General features: G+C 31.0%; 2 protein-coding genes and 1 pseudogene across 2 annotated transcripts; 1 reads left to right on the top strand and 2 right to left on the bottom strand.

Moving 5' to 3' along the window:
• Nucleotides 1-15: 15 nt before the first annotated feature.
• Nucleotides 16-2,579, top strand: LOC117927796 (annotated as a pseudogene).
• On the bottom strand, nt 1,722-5,909 carry LOC117927795 (putative disease resistance protein At3g14460). Its single transcript, XM_034847481.1, has 6 exons — nt 4,411-5,909; nt 3,934-4,060; nt 3,017-3,102; nt 2,830-2,891; nt 2,532-2,733; nt 1,722-2,362 (listed from the first exon to the last, which is right to left on the bottom strand). Exon 1 carries the CDS (start codon nt 5,467-5,469, stop codon nt 4,432-4,434), a length of 1,038 nt encoding a protein of 345 aa, XP_034703372.1. The 5' UTR covers nt 5,470-5,909; the 3' UTR covers nt 1,722-2,362; nt 2,532-2,733; nt 2,830-2,891; nt 3,017-3,102; nt 3,934-4,060; nt 4,411-4,431.
• A 9-nt stretch (nt 5,910-5,918) lies between these two features.
• Nucleotides 5,919-8,751, bottom strand: LOC117927794 (putative disease resistance RPP13-like protein 1). The gene has a single exon (XM_034847480.1). It carries the CDS (start codon nt 8,651-8,653, stop codon nt 6,083-6,085), a length of 2,571 nt encoding a protein of 856 aa, XP_034703371.1. The 5' UTR covers nt 8,654-8,751; the 3' UTR covers nt 5,919-6,082.
• Between the last annotated feature and the right edge of the window lie 10,182 nt (nt 8,752-18,933).

Genomic DNA, 18,933 nt, shown 5'->3' with positions numbered 1-18,933 from the left:
AAAATTAAGCTTACTGAAGTTTTACTATCTCTGCTCATTTTGTTTCTTAAGAGTACTGAAATGATTGGAGACAATAAGATTGAAACCCCAAATTTTTGTTAATTACTGTTGAATATAAATATGTTTTATAAAAAATAATTCTCACTAATAAACCCCGGTAGAAAATTATGCAGAAATGCGTAAGTTTCAAATTTTGTGCCTTAAGCTTGAATAATGCTGATATAAGACTCGATGGTAGTGAAGTAACCGCAAATGTAGAAACAAAATTATCAACAAAATTATCAACCAAACCAAAATTATCAAACAAAATTATCTCTATATACACGAAGTGTACAAGTGGGTAACATAGATTTAAAGGTTTCGTAAGACGTCAAGGGAGATGAGTGGAGAAGGAAAGGTGGTGTCCGTGACCGGAGCTTCTGGGTTTATAGCTTCATGGCTGGTGAAGCTCCTGCTCCAACACCGTTACACTCTCAAGCAACCGTCCGAGACCCAAGTCAGTTCTCTATCTGAACCTCCGAGGGCATTTTCACTTATATATGCTTCCATTTAACTCACTGGTTGTGCTTACATTTATATGTATATATGCCACAGATGATCCAAAGAAGACACAGCACTTGCTTTCACTCGATGGAGCTCAGGAAAGGCTTCATTTGTTCAAAGCAGACTTGTTGGAAGAAGGGTCTTTTGATTCTGTAGTTGATGGATGTGATGGTGTTTTTCATACTGCATCCCCTGTTGCATTGGAAGCCATTAACCCCCAGGTTCAGGCAGAATTGATTGACCCTGCATTGAAGGGAACCATCAATGTCCTAAGGTCCTGTTCAAAAGTTCCCATCTGTCAAAAGAGTGGTTGTAACATCGTCTTTGGCTTCAGTTTTATTCACTGGAGAACCTCTGACTCCTGAGGTGCTAATTGATGAGAGTTGGTTTTCAGATCCAGTTTTATGCAAGGAATCAAAGGTTTGCATCTGAGCTTATTTCTTATCACATACCATCTTTTTTGCATGTTTTATGAAATATTTTACCGGTTTTTTCACTGGTAGTAGTACTAGAAGTAGTAGTACTGAAACCATTTCTAACCAAATGTCATTATTTGAGTTTTTGATAGCAATGGTATGTGCTTTCAAAGACCTTAGCTGAGGAGGCCGCTTGGAAGTTTTCAAAGGAGAATGGGATTGACATGGTCACGATAAATCCAGGATGGGTGATTGGTCCTCTCTTACAGCCCACTCTTAATCTAAGTGCAGAGCAAGTTTTGAACCTCATAAATGGTACTCTTCAGCAAAATGTGTCCTAAGTTTTGTTTCTTATTTCTCTACTTGAATATAAGTATATGTTTTGTTTCTTCTTGCGCTAACTAATAGTACTCCTTGTTTGGACGGGTTTAAACTGCATAACCGATGTGATTAGTTTAATCACTTGACAATATCCAAGAAAATGAATGACAAAACATCAAAATATCCACAAGCACATTGCAGACTTTATATCAAGATACTGAATTCTTCAAATGCAAGCATTTGGAATTTGTTTGTTGCAGGAGCTCAAACATTTTCGAATATATCATCCTGGTGGGTTGATGTTAGAGATGTTGCCAATGCACACATTCAAGCATATGAGATCCCAGAAGCTAGTGGAAGATACTGCTTAGTAGAGAGGGATTTACACAATTCTGAGATACTGAAGATTTTGCGCAAGCTCTACCCTGGATTACCTCTACCTGAAAGGTAAGTTTCTATTTGTTATTGCTAGTGCTCGTTAGTGCCATCATTAGAAGCAAGTGAGATCAACACGATATTACTTCCTATTGTTCCATTGGATACATTGAAGAGTACTTGCCATCTTGTTTCCCCTTAAATATTTATGCCTTGGTATCATGCAAAAAATTCTGAGATGGGATCCACATGTGTTTGGTTGCAGATGCGCAGATGACAAACCTTATGCACCATCCTCCCGGGTATCCCAAGAGAAAGCAAGGAGTTTAGGCATTCACTTCACTCCTCTGGAGGTGAGCCTGAAGGATACAGTTGAAAGCTTGAAGGAGAAGAACTTTGTCAGTTTCTGACTCATGGTGCTTTCCTGCTAATTTTATTGTTATGAACCTCATTGAACATCAGATTAATGAGATGAACAAGATTTTGAAACATTAAAATTTTACAAATTTGTTGAAGTGTGCCCAAACTACCTCTCATAGGAACAACAGTAGAATGGCATAAAGAAAACTGGGACTGTTTCACAAAATCGAAGAAATATCTTTGTAGGAAGAGAATAAACCTTTCATTGATACTGGTTGAGCTTCTCTCTGTATTCGTAGGGTGCGCCCCCTCCTCTTTTGGCACTCTTTACTGCATGTTCTTGTTGTCTATCAAAAAAAAAAAATACTGGTTGAGCTTCTTGAGATTGACGTAACAGTTTTTCTCCATTCTTAATTTATAATCAAAAGATTGGCTGAGCTATTTCTTTGTTCTTATTGAGTTTTGAGATGAACCCACATGTGTTTGTCACTCATGGCAGGTGTGCAGATGACAAACCTTATGTGCCAGCCTTCCAGGTGTCCTAGGAGAAATCCAAAAAGCTTGGGTATTCACTTCACTGTGCTGGAGGTGCCTTGTACCTCTGAGTTTCTTATTCTTCTTGAACAGAGCAATGAGCATCAAGTGTTGAGCACCCAGGAATCTCCCTTCCTCCACAGGCAAAGTCTGAACAATCTATCCTTTCTTCATATTCCACTTCCTTGCAAAAGTCAAAACATGAAGAAAATATCATCAAAATTGAGACAAAAATAAGTGCATCCACTATCTCAAGAAGAGATTTATGCGTACTGCTTACCTTTTGAAGAAGTCCACTTGGTTAGAGCACATTTTACTTGGACGCCCAATCACTGCAAGCTGCTGAACCAAAGGAGAGTTCAATCATCTAAAAAATTTGACAAACTCAAGTTTCATAAAATACTTCATATGAATTCTAAATAATCTCATATCTAAAAAAACATTGGCATAAAATTATTGTTGTTTACCTTACATGTTTCTTCCATGGTCATAATCGAAACTTTGTTTATCATAAGAAATCTTCTATACTCATCTTGATTACTTACAATGAACACTGAAATGAAAAGAAAAAAAACACAAAAAATGATGATTAGTTTGGTTTGATAAATTTAGCACACATAATTTCCTTTTTCTTGCATGAGAAAGGAAAGAGTAAAATATATATATATATATATATATATATATATATATATATATATATATATATATATATATATATATATGAATTTAATAATTTTTAAAAATTAGCAATTATAAAACTATTTTGGTTCTCAAAAAATTTATGGGAAAGTAGGGAAAAAAAATTATAAACTTTTTCTCTTGTTTGATTATTTATCGGAAAATTGAGGGAAAAATGAAAATCTATGAGAAATTCATTTAACACTTCTGAGGAACCAAAAATGTTTTAAATGTTGTCAAATCGATAATTTAAACGTGTTTAATTCCAATTAAATGAGTTTAATCAAACACATGAAATTGTGAATAAAATTATTTAAAAGCATTGAAATTCAAGTCATTAAAGTTGTCCATAAAATTTGGTATATTGAAGCAAGAAAAAAACAAAGCAATTTGAATGACTTGCTAATAAAGCAACTAACTAGAATATGCCCTAGAGTTGTTCAGTGCCCTTTATTTTTTCATATAAGAAATGAACAGAGAACACAAAAAGAAAAAAAAAAACCAGAACAAAAACAGAGAACACTTCTTACATTATTTTTTCTTAATTTTTCAACAGTTATAAATGGTTCATTTAATTTTTGCAAACTACCAAATCAAAATAGAGTATGAAAATCTGTTCAATATTTGTTTCAGGCTCGAAGCTTCAAGAAAAAGAAAATCTTAAATGAAATAAACAGAAAGAAAAGTTTAAGCGCAAAAGAATTACCTGACTGTATATTGGCGGAGTGGCCCTTTGATTAAAATAGCACTTCATTGATCATTATTTTAGGAATGAGATCTATATAACGCCATTCTTCCCCTTTCTCAAATTGACACCGTTTTTCTCATTATAACTACAATAAGTGAAGTGATAATGTCATCTAATTAGTAAACCAAACCAAGTCAATAAACTAGAACTTCCTATAGTATAAAGGTCTTGATACATTAGATATTGAATTTGTTGAATTAAAATCTCATTTATTGCACCTGGAAAGGTAGAAGTAGTAATGCTTATTTTTTATTGTGACAGATTATAGAGAAAATTAGACACTGGGAAAATACCAAGCCAAGAGCCATGTCAAGAGCTGCTTTCTTGTTAAAAATTAAGTCCAATTAGAAAATTACAGTAGCGCGTAAGAGAAATTGAAAGCGGTGTTGAGAAGAGAAAGAGGAAGAATGATGTGTTGGGAATGAGATGTAATACCTTATTTATTACTCAGATGGATTAGCCATACATGTGCACACAGGGGATGTGGGCAATCTTGGGCCAATCATCTCCTTCCTCCTTCGAGTACCTTTGTGTTAGATGTGGGCAACGATGCACATTCAGTTCTGAAAGTGTGTCAGGCAATAGTCCTTCCCTTGACAAAATCGATCGGAGCTTAGGGCAATTGCGGATCCATAGTTTTTCAAGAGAGGTGAGGGTTTGGAGAGACAGGGAGGCTAGGGATTCCAGATTCTGGAATTCTGAAAGGGTAAGGGAGGTGAGAGTTGTAGGAAAAAGAATCGAGTGGGGGTCATCCGAAAAGGAAGTTGCATCTGGAAACATGCCACTAATATGGAGGTATTTAAGAGAGGTGAGTCTGGAAAGGCCCCATTGGGATAGGGGGGTCTTGATATTCTTGCAGTTACAGATATCGAGCCGTGTAAGACGGGTGAGCTTTTTTATCTGAGGAAGCAACAATTCCAGATTTTCAAAATCTTCAATACGTAGATATGTGAGGGTGTTGAGGCAATCTGGTAGGGTTTTGAGATTAGGATACCTCATGAGGATTAAAGATTGAAGTGAATTATTAGTAGAGTGAAACATCTCCCCTGAAATTGACTCGAGGTGTTCACAATCCTCAATGTGAAGTCGCTCAAGGGTGGATGGAAACTTGCCTCTTGGGAAGGGTGTGAGAGATGGACAAACACTTATTTCAAGTTCCTTGAGAGCAGCAGCATTGGTGGAATGTTGGTGCATTATTCCCTCTGGTAGAGACTCTAGCCTTTCACAATTCCTTATGTAGAGTTTCTTGAGAGTGGCGGGTATTCCTTCTGGAAGAGACTTGAGAGATGGACACCTGTATGTCACTAGCTGGTCAAGGGTGGTGGGTAATTGCCCTTTTGGAAAGCAAATGAGAGATGGACAGCTGAATATCACTAGCTTTTCAAGGAGACACAAGTTGTTGCTGTCAGTACTGTCGTTCCTCATCTTCAACATCATGCCATCAGGTAGACTCTTTAGACCTTCACAATTCTCAAGAACAATATTTCTCAGCATTGGTGGGAAACCTACATCTGGAAATGACGCTAGCTTTGGACAATCCCTGATTGCCAATTTTTCAAGGCATGTTAGACTCTGCCATCCATTTGGAAGCCTCTCTAGTTTATCACATTTAATTATTTCCAAAGACTGAAGATTGCATCCCAAATATACAAGTTGATCACAATCTCTAATCTCAAGAGAAAGAGAGTTTTCCGATCCAAAACCATCCTCCCACAAATATTCGAGTTCTTCACATTCCGATACTCTCAAAACCCGAAGCCCTTGCAAAAATTGCACAAATCCTTCATGCAATTTGATAAGGCCTGAAATCCCAGAAATTGTTAACTTGGTGAGTGAGGTGAGGTCATTTCCACTGCTCAAGACCGCCTCATTACATTCTCTTACTTGTAATTTCTTCAGCAGTGGAAGTCTTGAAAGTGGAGACTCCAATTTTGGACAAAGAGAACAGAGAGCTTTGTAAGAGAAGGTAGGTAAGTGGGTAGTTTCATAATCAATTTGGGGCAATCCTCAATTGTAAGCTTATGGAGGCAAGGGAATAATGACTCTGTTGAGGAAGACCAATCCTCCCAGTGCTCCCATTCTGACATGCTATTAAAATGTAGAGACTCTAGTGATGGGAAAAACTTACCTGCAGAAACACGAGTCTCTCCATAAAACTCTGCACCCACTTTTTTACTCCAACCATTCCTTGGATCCTCAACTGTTTGAGCGATGGCAACTGCCCCAAGCATGGTAAAGACGTGCACTTTCTGCAATCTATGAGACTTAGATCCACCATCTTAGAGAACAAGGCATCCCCTATCCAACGTGGGAATTCTGGACCACCATACCACTCAATGCAGAGTTTGTTCAGATTCAAACAAGGTTGTAGAGAGTCAAGGACATCCATTTGATTCCTTTCATTCCCTGAACCATCCAGCTCAGAACTCCACTGCATTATCAAGCTTTCAAGGTTACGCTTCAATTTTAAATTGGCATCCCTTGCATCTTGAATATTCACCACATTTTCCAATTTCGAAATGCAAAGTTCTCTTCGCAGATGTGACATGTCCTTCAACTCCTTGATTGTCAAACCGTTGTTTTTGTCCACAATGAAATTAGACAATATCCGCAAATCTTTTAGTTTGCCAATTTGTACAAGCATTTCTTGTAATCTTATTGCACCAGCAACATCAAGATGTCGAAGATTGATTAGGTTACCGATGCTAATAGGCAACCTGATAAGCTCTTCACAGCATGATAATTTCAATGTCTGAAGGTAAAAAAGATTACCAATTGAATTTGGTAACCATTTTATACTGGTGTAGGACAAATTAAGGTATCTCAAATGTTTCAACTTACCAAATGAATCTGGTATCTCACTTATCTTGTAATAAGCCAATGAGAGCACCCTTAAGTGCCCTAACCTTGGTATCAATTCTTCAAGCACCTTATTACTTATGAAGGGAGCAAACCATGTTGGTTCATCAATCGGCAAAGCTATGAATGTGCGCAAGCGCTCTTTCTTATCAAACCTTTCAAATTTTTTAAAGATATCATATTCATGACGGATGAATGATGAATGACGAGTATTTTCATAAATGGGGCGTTGCAAATCATTCCACAACTCATCATCCAAATGCAAGCAAGTGTCTCCAGCAATAGAATTAGCTAGATCGTTAATAAGATCATGCATAACGAATCGTGATTTATTGCTGTTCGACGATTGGAAAAATGACCTTGACAATAGTTCACAAAAATAATCATCACCAAGATCTTCCATTTTCTCATCCTCATTTGATTGTTGAATTAACCCCTCCGCCATCCACAAGAGGATTAGCTCTTCCTTCTTAAACTCGTAATCTTGGGGAAATAATGCGCAATAAGCGAAACACCTTTTTAAATGTGAAGGGAGATGATTGTAGCTCAATCTCAACGCAGGAAGAATACCACACTTATCACCAGGTAAATTCCATATTTTGCTAGCTAGTATAATATTCCACTTATCTTCTCTGTGTTCATGGCGCAGAAGACCACCAAGTGCTTTTGCTGCCAAGGGCAGGCCTCCACACTTCTTTACAATTTCCCTTCCTATCAATGCCAAGTCCGGATGCTCATTGGTATTTCTGTTTTCAAAAGCATGTTTCTTAAACAACTCCCAACAATCATTGTCAGACAAATGTTTTAGCTCATAAAAGTTTTTATCTCCTCCCATCATAGTTGCAACATTTTTATTACGAGTGGTGACGAGGATCTTGCTTCCCGGTGCTCCCTCCAAGAGAGGGGAGCGTAGGCTGTCCCATTGATCATATTTCTCATTCCACAAATCGTCAAGAACAATCAAAAATCTTTTTCCCTTGGTTTCGTCCCTCAGTTTGCGTTGAATTTGATGAAAGTCCGGCGAATCATTGTTGCCTGGAGCAATGTCCCGTAAAACTGCCCTGGTTATGGTCTCCACATGAAATTGATCAGATACACAAACCCAAGCTTTTAAAGCAAAATGTTTGGATGTCTCCTCATCATCGTACACTAGACCTGCCAGCGTAGTTTTTCCCATCCCACCCATGGCCACGATCGAGACTACAGACAGATTGCCACCGAGGGATTCATCATTAAGCATGGCTAGTATCTTGGTTTTATCTTCATCCCTGCCGTATACCCCAGGTTTGAATACCAAAGGTGGTGGAGGGGTTGGGCTTTGAGTAGCTGCTCTGGCGCCTTCGATCTGCACTTTGAGCTTTTCCAAACCAAGCTCAGCCTTCTGAGCTGAAATTTCTTCTAATCGGCGAGTGATGTCCTCTATCTTGGACCCCAGCTTAACATTCCGCATAGCCTGAATTGGAGTGAAAGTAGTACAACAAGTAGGGATGAATTTGCGTACCTTGCTTGTGCTGGCCGCATCACCCTCCGCCACCAACTTTCTTCTCATCACTTGGTAGCCAAACTCGTCCAAGACGTCCTCCACATCATAAGCCAAATCCCTGAGATGTGCGAGCCATGCTTTCACGTGCTGCTTAGTGATCTGCTTGTCCTCAGCATCGTCGAGCACTTCCCGAATCTCCAACAGTCTTGTCTTCCATTTCTTGAGCTCGGTGTGGACTTGCTCTTGGCGTGCGTACTTCCACAAATCAGAGGAGGCCAGTTTGCTGAACAAGAGTTCAAGGGACACAGAAAGAAAAGCCTCTCCAACAACTTCCATGGTGATCAGTTTGCAGAGAGAGTGACTAGTGAGAGAGAGAGAAAGGGGAAGAGGAAGATGAAAATGGAAGCCTGAGAGCAGGATTAGTAAGCCATGTGCACCACACAAAATAAACAAATCAAAATCTCCACTATATTATTTTGCAGACAGCTGTCACATATTTTAATAGATTCAGTCTAACTGAGAGAAGGCAATTTATTAAATTATTGGAAGGTGCATGGACGTGAAGCATGAGTCATGACCCTTGTTATAATTATATTTTTAAAAAAGAAAAAAAATCATTAAAAATTTTCAATAATTTTAATTATTTTATATCAAAAACCTCTAAAATTATTTTAAAGAATTTAATAATTTTTACTATAAATTTTGACATTTTTGAAATAGAAAAAATATAGGCCTTTAAATTTAAATTCGATTGTCTTATAACTTAATTTTATTTATTTATGTCTTAATTTTTTTTTAATATATAATTTTGTTATAAAAATGAAAATTTTATTGAAAAAACAAAAGTTGTGAAGGAAGAAAAAAAGAATAGTCTTTATTTTTAGTAGTATAAAACCATGACACAAATAAATGATATTTAAGTATAAATAAATACATATAAATTAAATTTAGATTAATATTATGTGATTGTTTTTAGTGGACCACCAATTATTTTCATATTCCATAGAAACATTACTTTCAACACCATAGAATCACCCTAATTTGATATACTAACTTAAATTTTAAAATTTTTAAAAAATAAATTTTAAGGGCATGAGCTAAATCTATATTTTTTGTTAAGAATTTCTATTTTTTTTATATGGAAGTTTTTACCAATTTTTGTTTTTAAAAACAAAAAATAAGAAGTACTTAGAGTGTTTTTTTAGTGATTTTAAAAAATATTTCTAGTTTTTTAATATTTAAAAAATAAAAATTTTATATATTAAAAAAAATTAAAAACGCTTCTTCAGATCATTATAAAGCACACTTTTAATATGTAATGATATTAATTTCTTCTCATTTAAATAGAATGAAGAGAGATTTAAATGAATAAAACAAATACAAGGATAAAAAATTAACTTCTTGTGCTTTATTATTACATCCTTTCATTAGATGCTTTAAATAGTTTTTAATAAATAAAATTATAATTATATTGATGGAGGGCTAATTAGCTTTGCTTTAGGTGAGAAAGATAGAGGCAAGATTGGGGTGGGCGGACCAAATAAAAAGTAGGATATGAATTGACTAAAGCTTCTGCACTCTTCCCAAAAAGTAAAAGCAAAGCCTATTAGTATAAAGTGATAAAACTAGTCCTATTCAAGGCCCTACTTGCATATTTGATATTTCTATGAATTTTTATTTATTTATTTTATTAAACTAGTCTAATGCGAGGACTTTTAAGTTAAAATTAATTTTAAAAAAATATAATTTAAAAAATTATTTTCAAATCTACATAATTATTATATCTTTTACAAAAATGAAATCATAAAGCTTTGATTTTAGACTAAAAATCCAAATCCAACCCACTTATCTATGTACTTTATTGGCATGGAAGGAGAAGAGTGAAAAAAGTAATATCAAAGATAAAAGAAAATTTGATCATTTTATAAATAGTGATCTTCCAAAGTTGGAGCCAATGTGTAGTCGGTCTAAAAGAAAAAGAAAAGAATTGGAAGTTAAAAGTGGAATATGGAAACAGAATGTTGAGGTTTGAAGCAATTACCTTGGATGCGAGATGACATGCACTTTAAACTGTAGCAATTATTCAATTATGAGAGAGAGAGAGAGAGAGGGAACAACTTTAAATTGTAGCAATTATTCAATTATGAGAGAGAGAGAACAACTTTACGGTGTAGCAATTATGAGAGAGAGGGAGCGAGAGTTATTGCTGTGGGATGGGATGGGATGTACCAACTTTAAACTGTAGCAATTATTCAATTTTGAGAGAGTGAGAGAGGGAGAGAGACGTTTAAGTACAAAATAATCCACTTGTGGTCCGTTTGTAGAAAGAAACGGTAAAAAATAATACCCGTCTCAAAATATTTATCAAATTAGTCTCTTCTATCTACCTAATCATCCCGTTCATAAAAATAATAAGAAAAATAAGCATCTCCGGATATTTATCAAAACAATCTTTTTTATCTATCTAATCATCCACATTTATTTGGGTGATTTTAAAAGTTTCAAAATCCCCCTTTTGATATCGAGAAAATTCATCATCGTTTGATTTTCGAGAAAATCCATGTAAAACCCTTAAGGAAAACAAACAAAAACTGCTTTTTTTTTCCCATGTTTTCTGGATCTGTTCTAGGGGTCTCCATCCCCCATTCGATTTTTCGGGAAAATTCATTCTTGTTTGATTTTTGAAAAAATCCATACAAAACCCTCAAGAAAAACAAAAAAAACCTCTAAAATTATTTTAAAAAATTTAATAATTTTTATTATAAATTTTGACATTTTTTAAATAGAAAAGGTATATGTCTTTAAATTTAAATTCAATTGTCTTATAACTTAATTTTATTTATTTATGTCTTAGTCTCATTTCTTTTTTAATATATAATTTTGTTATAAAAATGAAAATTTTACTGAAAAAACAAAAGTTGTGAAGGAAGAAAAAAAGAATGGTCTTTTAAGAAATATTTTTTAAATTTTCTGGGTGAAAACTTTAAATATCATTAATATTTTTAGTAGTATAAAACCATGACACAAATAAATGATATTTAAGTATAAATAAATACATATAAATTAAATTTAGATTAATATTATGTGGTTGTTTTTAGTGGACCACCAATTATTTTCATATTCCATAGAAAAATTACTTTCAACACCATAGAATCACCCTAATTTCAAATTGAGATATACTCTCTTAAATTTTAAAATTTTTTAAAAATAATTTTTAAGGGCATGAACTAAATCTATATTTTTTGTTAAGAATTTCTATTTTTTTACATGGAAGTTTTTACCAATTTTTGTTTTTAAAAATAGAAAATAAGTACTTTAGAGTGTTTTTTTAGTGATTTAAAAAAAAAATTCTAGTCGTTTTAATATTTGAAAAATAAAAATTTTATATATTAAAAAATTAAAAACACTTCTTAAAATCATTGTAAAGCCACTCTTAATATAATCATATTAATTTCTTCTCATTAAAATGGAATGAAGAGAGATTTACATTTAAGATAGAAATAAATGAATAAAACAAATACAAGGATAAAAAATTAACTTCTTGTACTTTATTATTACATCCTTTCATTAGATGCTTTAAATAGTTTTTAATAAATAAAATTATAATTATATTGATGGAGAGCTAATTAGCTTTGCTTTAGGTGAGAAAGATAGAGATAAGATTGAAATATGATCATATGGTAAATAAATAGTGATCGTCCAAAGTTGGAGCCAATGTGTAGTGGGTCTAAAAGAAAAAGAAAAGAAGTGGAAGTCAAAGTGGAGTATGGAAACAAAATTTTGAGGTTTGAAGCAATTACCTTGGATGGGAGATGACATTGCATTGAAAATTGATATTAAATCTCATTAGGTGACCATAGGAATTCTTTTACATAAAGATAAGTATTAAATATATCTTACTTTTTCAAAAAGTTTATGGTCCTTAGTGAATACAATCTTTAGAGTGGGATGAATGCATTTTCAATTGAAAGATATTGTACACATATTATTAGAATTTTTCTAATATGATGCCAAGGACACTTATGACAAGTGTTTTTTTATTTGATTTAGGCAAATACAACTTGATATGATTTTTCAATATGTCTTGAATTCAACTTTTTTTTTAGGGATTTGAATTAATTATAATCATTTTTAAATCAAATTTGCATCAATCTACTACATATCTAGTTTTAAGTCAATGTATATAACACACATTTAATTCAAACTGACTTATTTAATAATGGTACCGATAAACCTAATGATAACTTTAACTTTTTTAACTCATATTTTACATATTTAATTTTTTTTTCAATAAATATATCATAATTGAGTCATAAACATATTCAATTAAAATAGTAACCACATATTATGTCATTCAACATTTAACCCGATTTGATTATTAAACAACATCTGATTATTAAATAGGTTAAATAGGTTATAATGTATTACCTGGTTGATAATTACATTGTGTTTGAGTTTATGTTTTTAATCTTGATTGTTATTCATGTCATGTTTGGGTTGAGATATTTAATTGAGTATTTAACCTTTGATACGACACAAACACAATCCACCAATATGTTGAGATATTAGAAGAGTAATTTTGATAAAAGTTAATATTTAATAACTTAAGTTAATTTTAAATTAAATTATATTTAAGTGATTAAGTCATATCAAATCATTAACTTGATTTATCAAAATTATTATTGATTTTATATTATAATATTAAGTTATTTTATCAAAGATATTGAATATACTTAAGAACTTAAATTTAGTCATTAAATTTGATTTATCAACCTCCCCTAAGGTCTTCTCAATTTTTAATATTTTATCATTATTACTTACTTTTGTTCTTGTAATTCTTATACAGAGATTAAGAAATAATCAAATATAATTTTAATAAATCCATGTTTAAAAATTTTGGGTTATCTACCCTTAATTTGTTAACTGTCCAAGGTATATAATTTATACAATTAGCCTTCTATTCATTTTTGTTTTATTCAACTTTTTTTGCATAAAGAGAGATAAGATAAGTCATAAGAGGTGAGTTCACAAAGAAAGGATAACGAGATAATAGTAGAAGATCTCAATCAACTTGTTCAATGCGTACTTTGATAGTTTGATGTGAAATACTTTTTAGTCTTTTTTTTTCTAAATTATTTTTTTAATTTTATTTTAAAGGACCCTTTTACAAAACATGACAAATTTTGAAAATTATTACTTTTAAATAAATATTAGTAAAAAAAAAATGTTATAATTTGGATCATATAAAAGTCATGTCTTCTTTGTATCTATATGAATGTCATGTCATTGATTTTAATTAAATTTCTTATCATAGCATTTCAAGCTTAAAAGTCCAAATCCAAATTTCATATCTATGTTCTATTGGCATGGATTATACAACATCAAAAAACAATTTTAGAGATAAAAATTTGCTATTATAAATAGTAAATACCACTTTAATTTTAATAATCTTTTTCTATCAATACAATTTTTTTAGAATTGATGAATGAAAAGGAATTTGTTTTATCAATGTGATTTGGATTCTAAATTTTGAACCAATTTCAATGCCCTGGTGGTGGGTCCAAAGAACATAAAAAATGTGGACACTATTTTTGACCTATGAGGTGATGTTACAATACCATAATATTAAATCTAACCACCTATTTGTAGGAATTGTTTTCAAAAGAGATATAAGTAATAAATATCTCTTATTTTTTTATATATTAATATTTTCTTGTAAAAATAAATTTCCTTATGAAAAAAAAAATGCAAGCAAGAAATATTTTAGATCATTGAAAGAATAAAATTAAGATAACTATGTAAAGCTTATATCTAAAATATAGTGATGTGGGAAAGAGTTTGAAACATCTCTTGGAATAAGAACCTATGATTTATAGTATAGATAAAAAGAACGAAAAAATACGAGGTGTCTTAACTTAAATAGTTGTATCTCTTTTCTTTTTAATCTTTGTAATATTGTTTATGGTACAGTACCAATGATTATTTATATCCATGGATGTAAACATGGTTAAACAAATCACATTGAAAACCTTATATGCCTTATATTGATGATTTTTTTTTTAAAAAAAAAAATCTTTGTATTAATGCATCAATAAATAATATTGAAGAAATTACAGTATAATAAATGGTACAAGATTATAAGTGGGTTCACATTGATAGAACAATAAGATTAAAAAATAAAAAAATAAAAGATAGGGTTATTGAATAGGAACCTCCATGCATAAATGATGCAATTAACTTGTTCAATATATTTATACCTTGGATGTAAAATCTCATTTTTGTTTTCCAAAAGTCTTTATGACTATTGGCTTTCTCTTGGATAAGAAAAAAAAAGCCTCCTTGCTTCAATTTTCCTCCTAAAACAAATTTAAAAAGTTAATTTTAACTATTCAAAAATTAAAAGTTATTTAAAACATCAGTCCATAACCTACAAGTAAAAGTTCTTCAACTAACCTATCACTTTTTTGAAAGTTCATCTGAAACCCTATTTGAAGGAAAAAATTTTATTAATCCAAACCTTAATGAATTATGTAAGGTCTACAGGTGGACAATGAAGAGTTTTACAATAATTTAAAATATAACAAGAAAAAATGATATGATAAATAGCGAAAATCACTTTGATTCTAATAATATTTTCCATCAATATCCTTTTTCTAATGAATATGATTTTGGATACCAAATTTTGAAGTTTTTAATACCTTACCTTATTAGTGGGTCTCATAGAAAATAAAAGCTGTTGAAAAGTCTATTGTGGACACAATTTTTGACTTATAAGGTGTTTTTCAACACCTTTAAATAATTATCTTGAAAATGATATGTCATGATATTGAAAATGATATTAAATTTAATTGAGAGGTATCTAATAAAAATATTACCATTTTTTTAAAACAATATTATGATCTTACTAATGTCACACTGGAAAAACATTTTGTTTATTTTGTGTTAACATTTTTTTAATAAATTATATTTTTCTTTTAGTTTTGAAGCCTACAATTGTAAATTGTAAGGTTTCAAGTTCATCCAAAAATATGAATAGTTGGAGTTAATGTCTTAGTGGTAGCTAGTAGGTTTCATAAGAAAAGGAATTATTTTATGAATATATCTTTGGATTCCAATTTTTGAACTTTCTAATACCTTAGCTCATTAGTGGGTCTCATAGAAAATGAAAGTTGTGGAAAAGTATAATGTGGACTCAAATTTTGGCTTATGAGGTGATGTTACAACACCTTCAAGTAATTACCTTGAAAATGATAGGTCATTGTATTAAAAATAATATTAAGTTTGATGGAGAGATATCAAATAAAATTATCACCAATTTTTTAAAACAAGATTATGATCTTACTACGGTGTCACATTTGAAAGCAATTTAATTTGTGTTAGAATTTTTTTTTAATTTATTATATTTTTCTTTTAGTTTTGCAACTTGCAATTATACATTGTAAGGTTTCAAGTTCATCCGAAAATATGAGTAATTGGCGTCAATGTCTTAATGGTAGCCAGTAGGTTTCATAAGAAAAGGAATTATTATATGAATATACATTTGAATTCAAAATTTTGAACTTTTTAATGCCTTAGCTCATTAGTGGGTCTCATAGAAAATGAAAGTTATGGAAAAGTATAATGTTGACTCAATTTTTTATTTATGAGATTATATTACAACACCTTCAAGTAATTATCATGAAAATGATAAGTCATTGCATTGAAAGTAATATTAAATTTAATGGAGAGATATCTAAATAAAAATATCACCTAATTTTTAAAAAAATATTATGATCTTACTATTATGTCACGTTAGAAAACAATTTAATTATTTTGTGTTAGCATTTTTTTAATAGATTATATTTTTCTTTAGTTTTGAAGTTTGTAATTGCAAATTGTAAGGTTTCAAGTTCCTATGGAGATATGAATAGTTCGAGCCAATGTCCTAGTAGTAGTCGGTAGGTTTCATAAGAAAAGGAATTATTCTAAGAATATACTTTTGGATTCCAATTTTTGAACTTTCTAATGCCTTGGCTCATTAGTGGGTCTCATAGAAAATGAAAGTTGTGGAAAAGTATAATGTGGACTCAATTTTTAACTTATGAGAAGATGTTACAACACCTTTGAGTAATTACCTTGAAAATGATAGGTCATTGCATTGAAAATAATATTAAATTTAATGGAGAGATATAAAATAAAATTATCACCCATTTTTTAAAACAACATTGTGATCTTACTATTGTGTCAAGTTTGAAAGCAATTTAATTTGTGTTAGAAGTTTTCTTTTTTTAAATTTATTCCATATTTCTTTTAGTTTTGAAACCTGCAATTATACATTATAAGATTTCAAGTTTATCCAGAGATATGAAAAGTTGGAGTCGTTGTCTTAGTGGTAGGTTTCATAAGAAATGGAGTTATTCTATGAATATGACTTTGGATTCCAATTTTTTAACTTTCTAATATTGTAGCTCTTTAGTAGGTCTCATGGAAAATGAAAGTTGTGGAAAAGTATGATATTGACTCGATTTTTTATTTATGAGGTGATGTTACAACACCATTAAGTAATTACCTTGAAAATGATCTCATTGCATTGAAAGTAATATTAAATTTAATGGAGAGATATCCAAATAAAAATATCACCTAATTTTTAAAACAATATTGTGATCTTACTATTGTGTCACCCTAGAAAACAATTTAGTTATTTTGTGTTAGCATTTTTTTCATAGATTATATTTTTCTTTTAGTTTTGAAGCCTGCAATTGCAAATTGTAAGGTTTCAAGTTCATTTGAAAATATGAATAGTTGGAGTCAATATCTCAGTGGTAGCCAATAGGTTTTATAAGAAAAGGAATTATTCTATGAGTACACCTTTGAATTCCAATTTCTGAACTTTCTAATGCCTTATCTCATTAGTGGGTCTCAGAAAATGAAAGTTGTGGAAAAGTATAATGTGTACTCAATTTTGACTTATGAGGTGATGTTACAACACCTTCAAGTAATTACCTTGAAAATGATAGGTCATTGCATTGAAAATAATATTAAATTTAATGAAGAGATAACAAATAAAATTATCACCAATTTTTTAAAACAACATTATGATTTTGCTATTGTGTCTTATTCGAAAGCAATTTAATCATGTTGTGTTAGAATTTTTTTAAAAAAATTTATTCCATTTTTCTTTTAGCTTTGAAGCCAGCAATTGTATAATGCAAGGTTTCAAGTTTATCTAGAGATATGAAAAGTTGGAGTTGATGTCTTAGTGGTAGGTTTCATAAGAAATGGAGTTATTCTATGAATATAACTTTGGATTCCAATTTTTTAACTTTCTAATATTGTAGCTCTTTAGTAGGTCTCATAGAAAAGGAAAGTTATGGAAAAGTATAATATTGACTCGTTTTTTGATTTATGAGGTGATATTACAATACCATTAAGTAATTACCTTGAAATGATAGGTCATTGCATTGAAAATAATATTAAATTTAATGGAGAGATATCAAATAAAATTATCACCCATTTTTTAAAACAACATTACGATCATACTATTATGTCACGTTTGAAAGCAATTTAACTTGTGTTAGAAGTTTTTTTTTTTTTTTTTAATTTATTCCATTTTTCTTTTAGTTTTGAAACTTGCAATTATACATTGTAAGGTTTCAAGTTCATTCGAAAATATAAATAATTGGAGTCTATGTCTCAATGGTAGCCAATAGGCTTCATAAGAAAAGGAATTATTCTATGAATATACCTTTGAATTCAAATATTTTAACTTTCTAATGCCTTTGCTCATTAGTGGGTCTCATAGAAAATGAAAGTTGTGGAAAAGTACAATGTGGATTCAATTTTGACTTATGAGGTAATGTTACAACACCTTCAAGTAATTACATTGAAAATGATAGGTCATTGCATTGAAAATAATATTAAATTTAATGGAGAGATATCAAATAAAATTATCACCCATTTTTTAAAACAACATTATGATCTTGCTATTGTGTCACATTCGAAAGAAATTTAATTATGTTGTGTTAGAATTTCTTTTAATTTATTCTATTTTTCTTTTAGTTTTGAAGCCTGCAATTGTATACTGTAAGGTTTCAAGTTTATCTGGAGATATGAATAGTTGGAGCTGATGTCTCAGTGATATGTTTCCTAATAAATGGAGTTATTCTATGAATATAACTTTAGATTTTAATTGTTAAATTTTCTAATGTTGTAGCTCATTAGTGGGTTTCATAGAAAATGAAAGTTGTGGAAAAGTATAATGTTGACTCAATTTTTCATTTATGAGATTATATTACAACACCTTCAAGTAATTATCTTGAAAAGGATAGATAATTGCATTGAAAGTAATATTAAATTTAATGGAGAGATATATAAATAAAAATATCACATACTTTTTAAAACAATGTTATGATCTTACTGTTGTGTCATGCTGGAAAACAATTTAGTTATTTTGTGTTAACATTTTTTTTAATAGATTATATTTTTCTTTTAGTTTTGAAGTCTGTAATTGCAAATTGTAAGGTTTCAAGTTCATATGAAGATATGAAGTTGGAGCCAATGTCCTAGTAGCAGTTGATAGGTTTCATAAGAAAAGGAATTATTCTATTAATATACTTTTGGATTCCAATTTTTGAACT

Source organism: Vitis riparia, chromosome 13, assembly GCF_004353265.1.
Source record: "Vitis riparia cultivar Riparia Gloire de Montpellier isolate 1030 chromosome 13, EGFV_Vit.rip_1.0, whole genome shotgun sequence".
In the NCBI taxonomy this organism is placed as follows: Eukaryota; Viridiplantae; Streptophyta; class Magnoliopsida; order Vitales; family Vitaceae; genus Vitis; species Vitis riparia.
The sequence above is the reverse complement of the archived record's forward strand: the minus strand, read 5'-3'. Positions and strand labels throughout refer to the sequence as shown.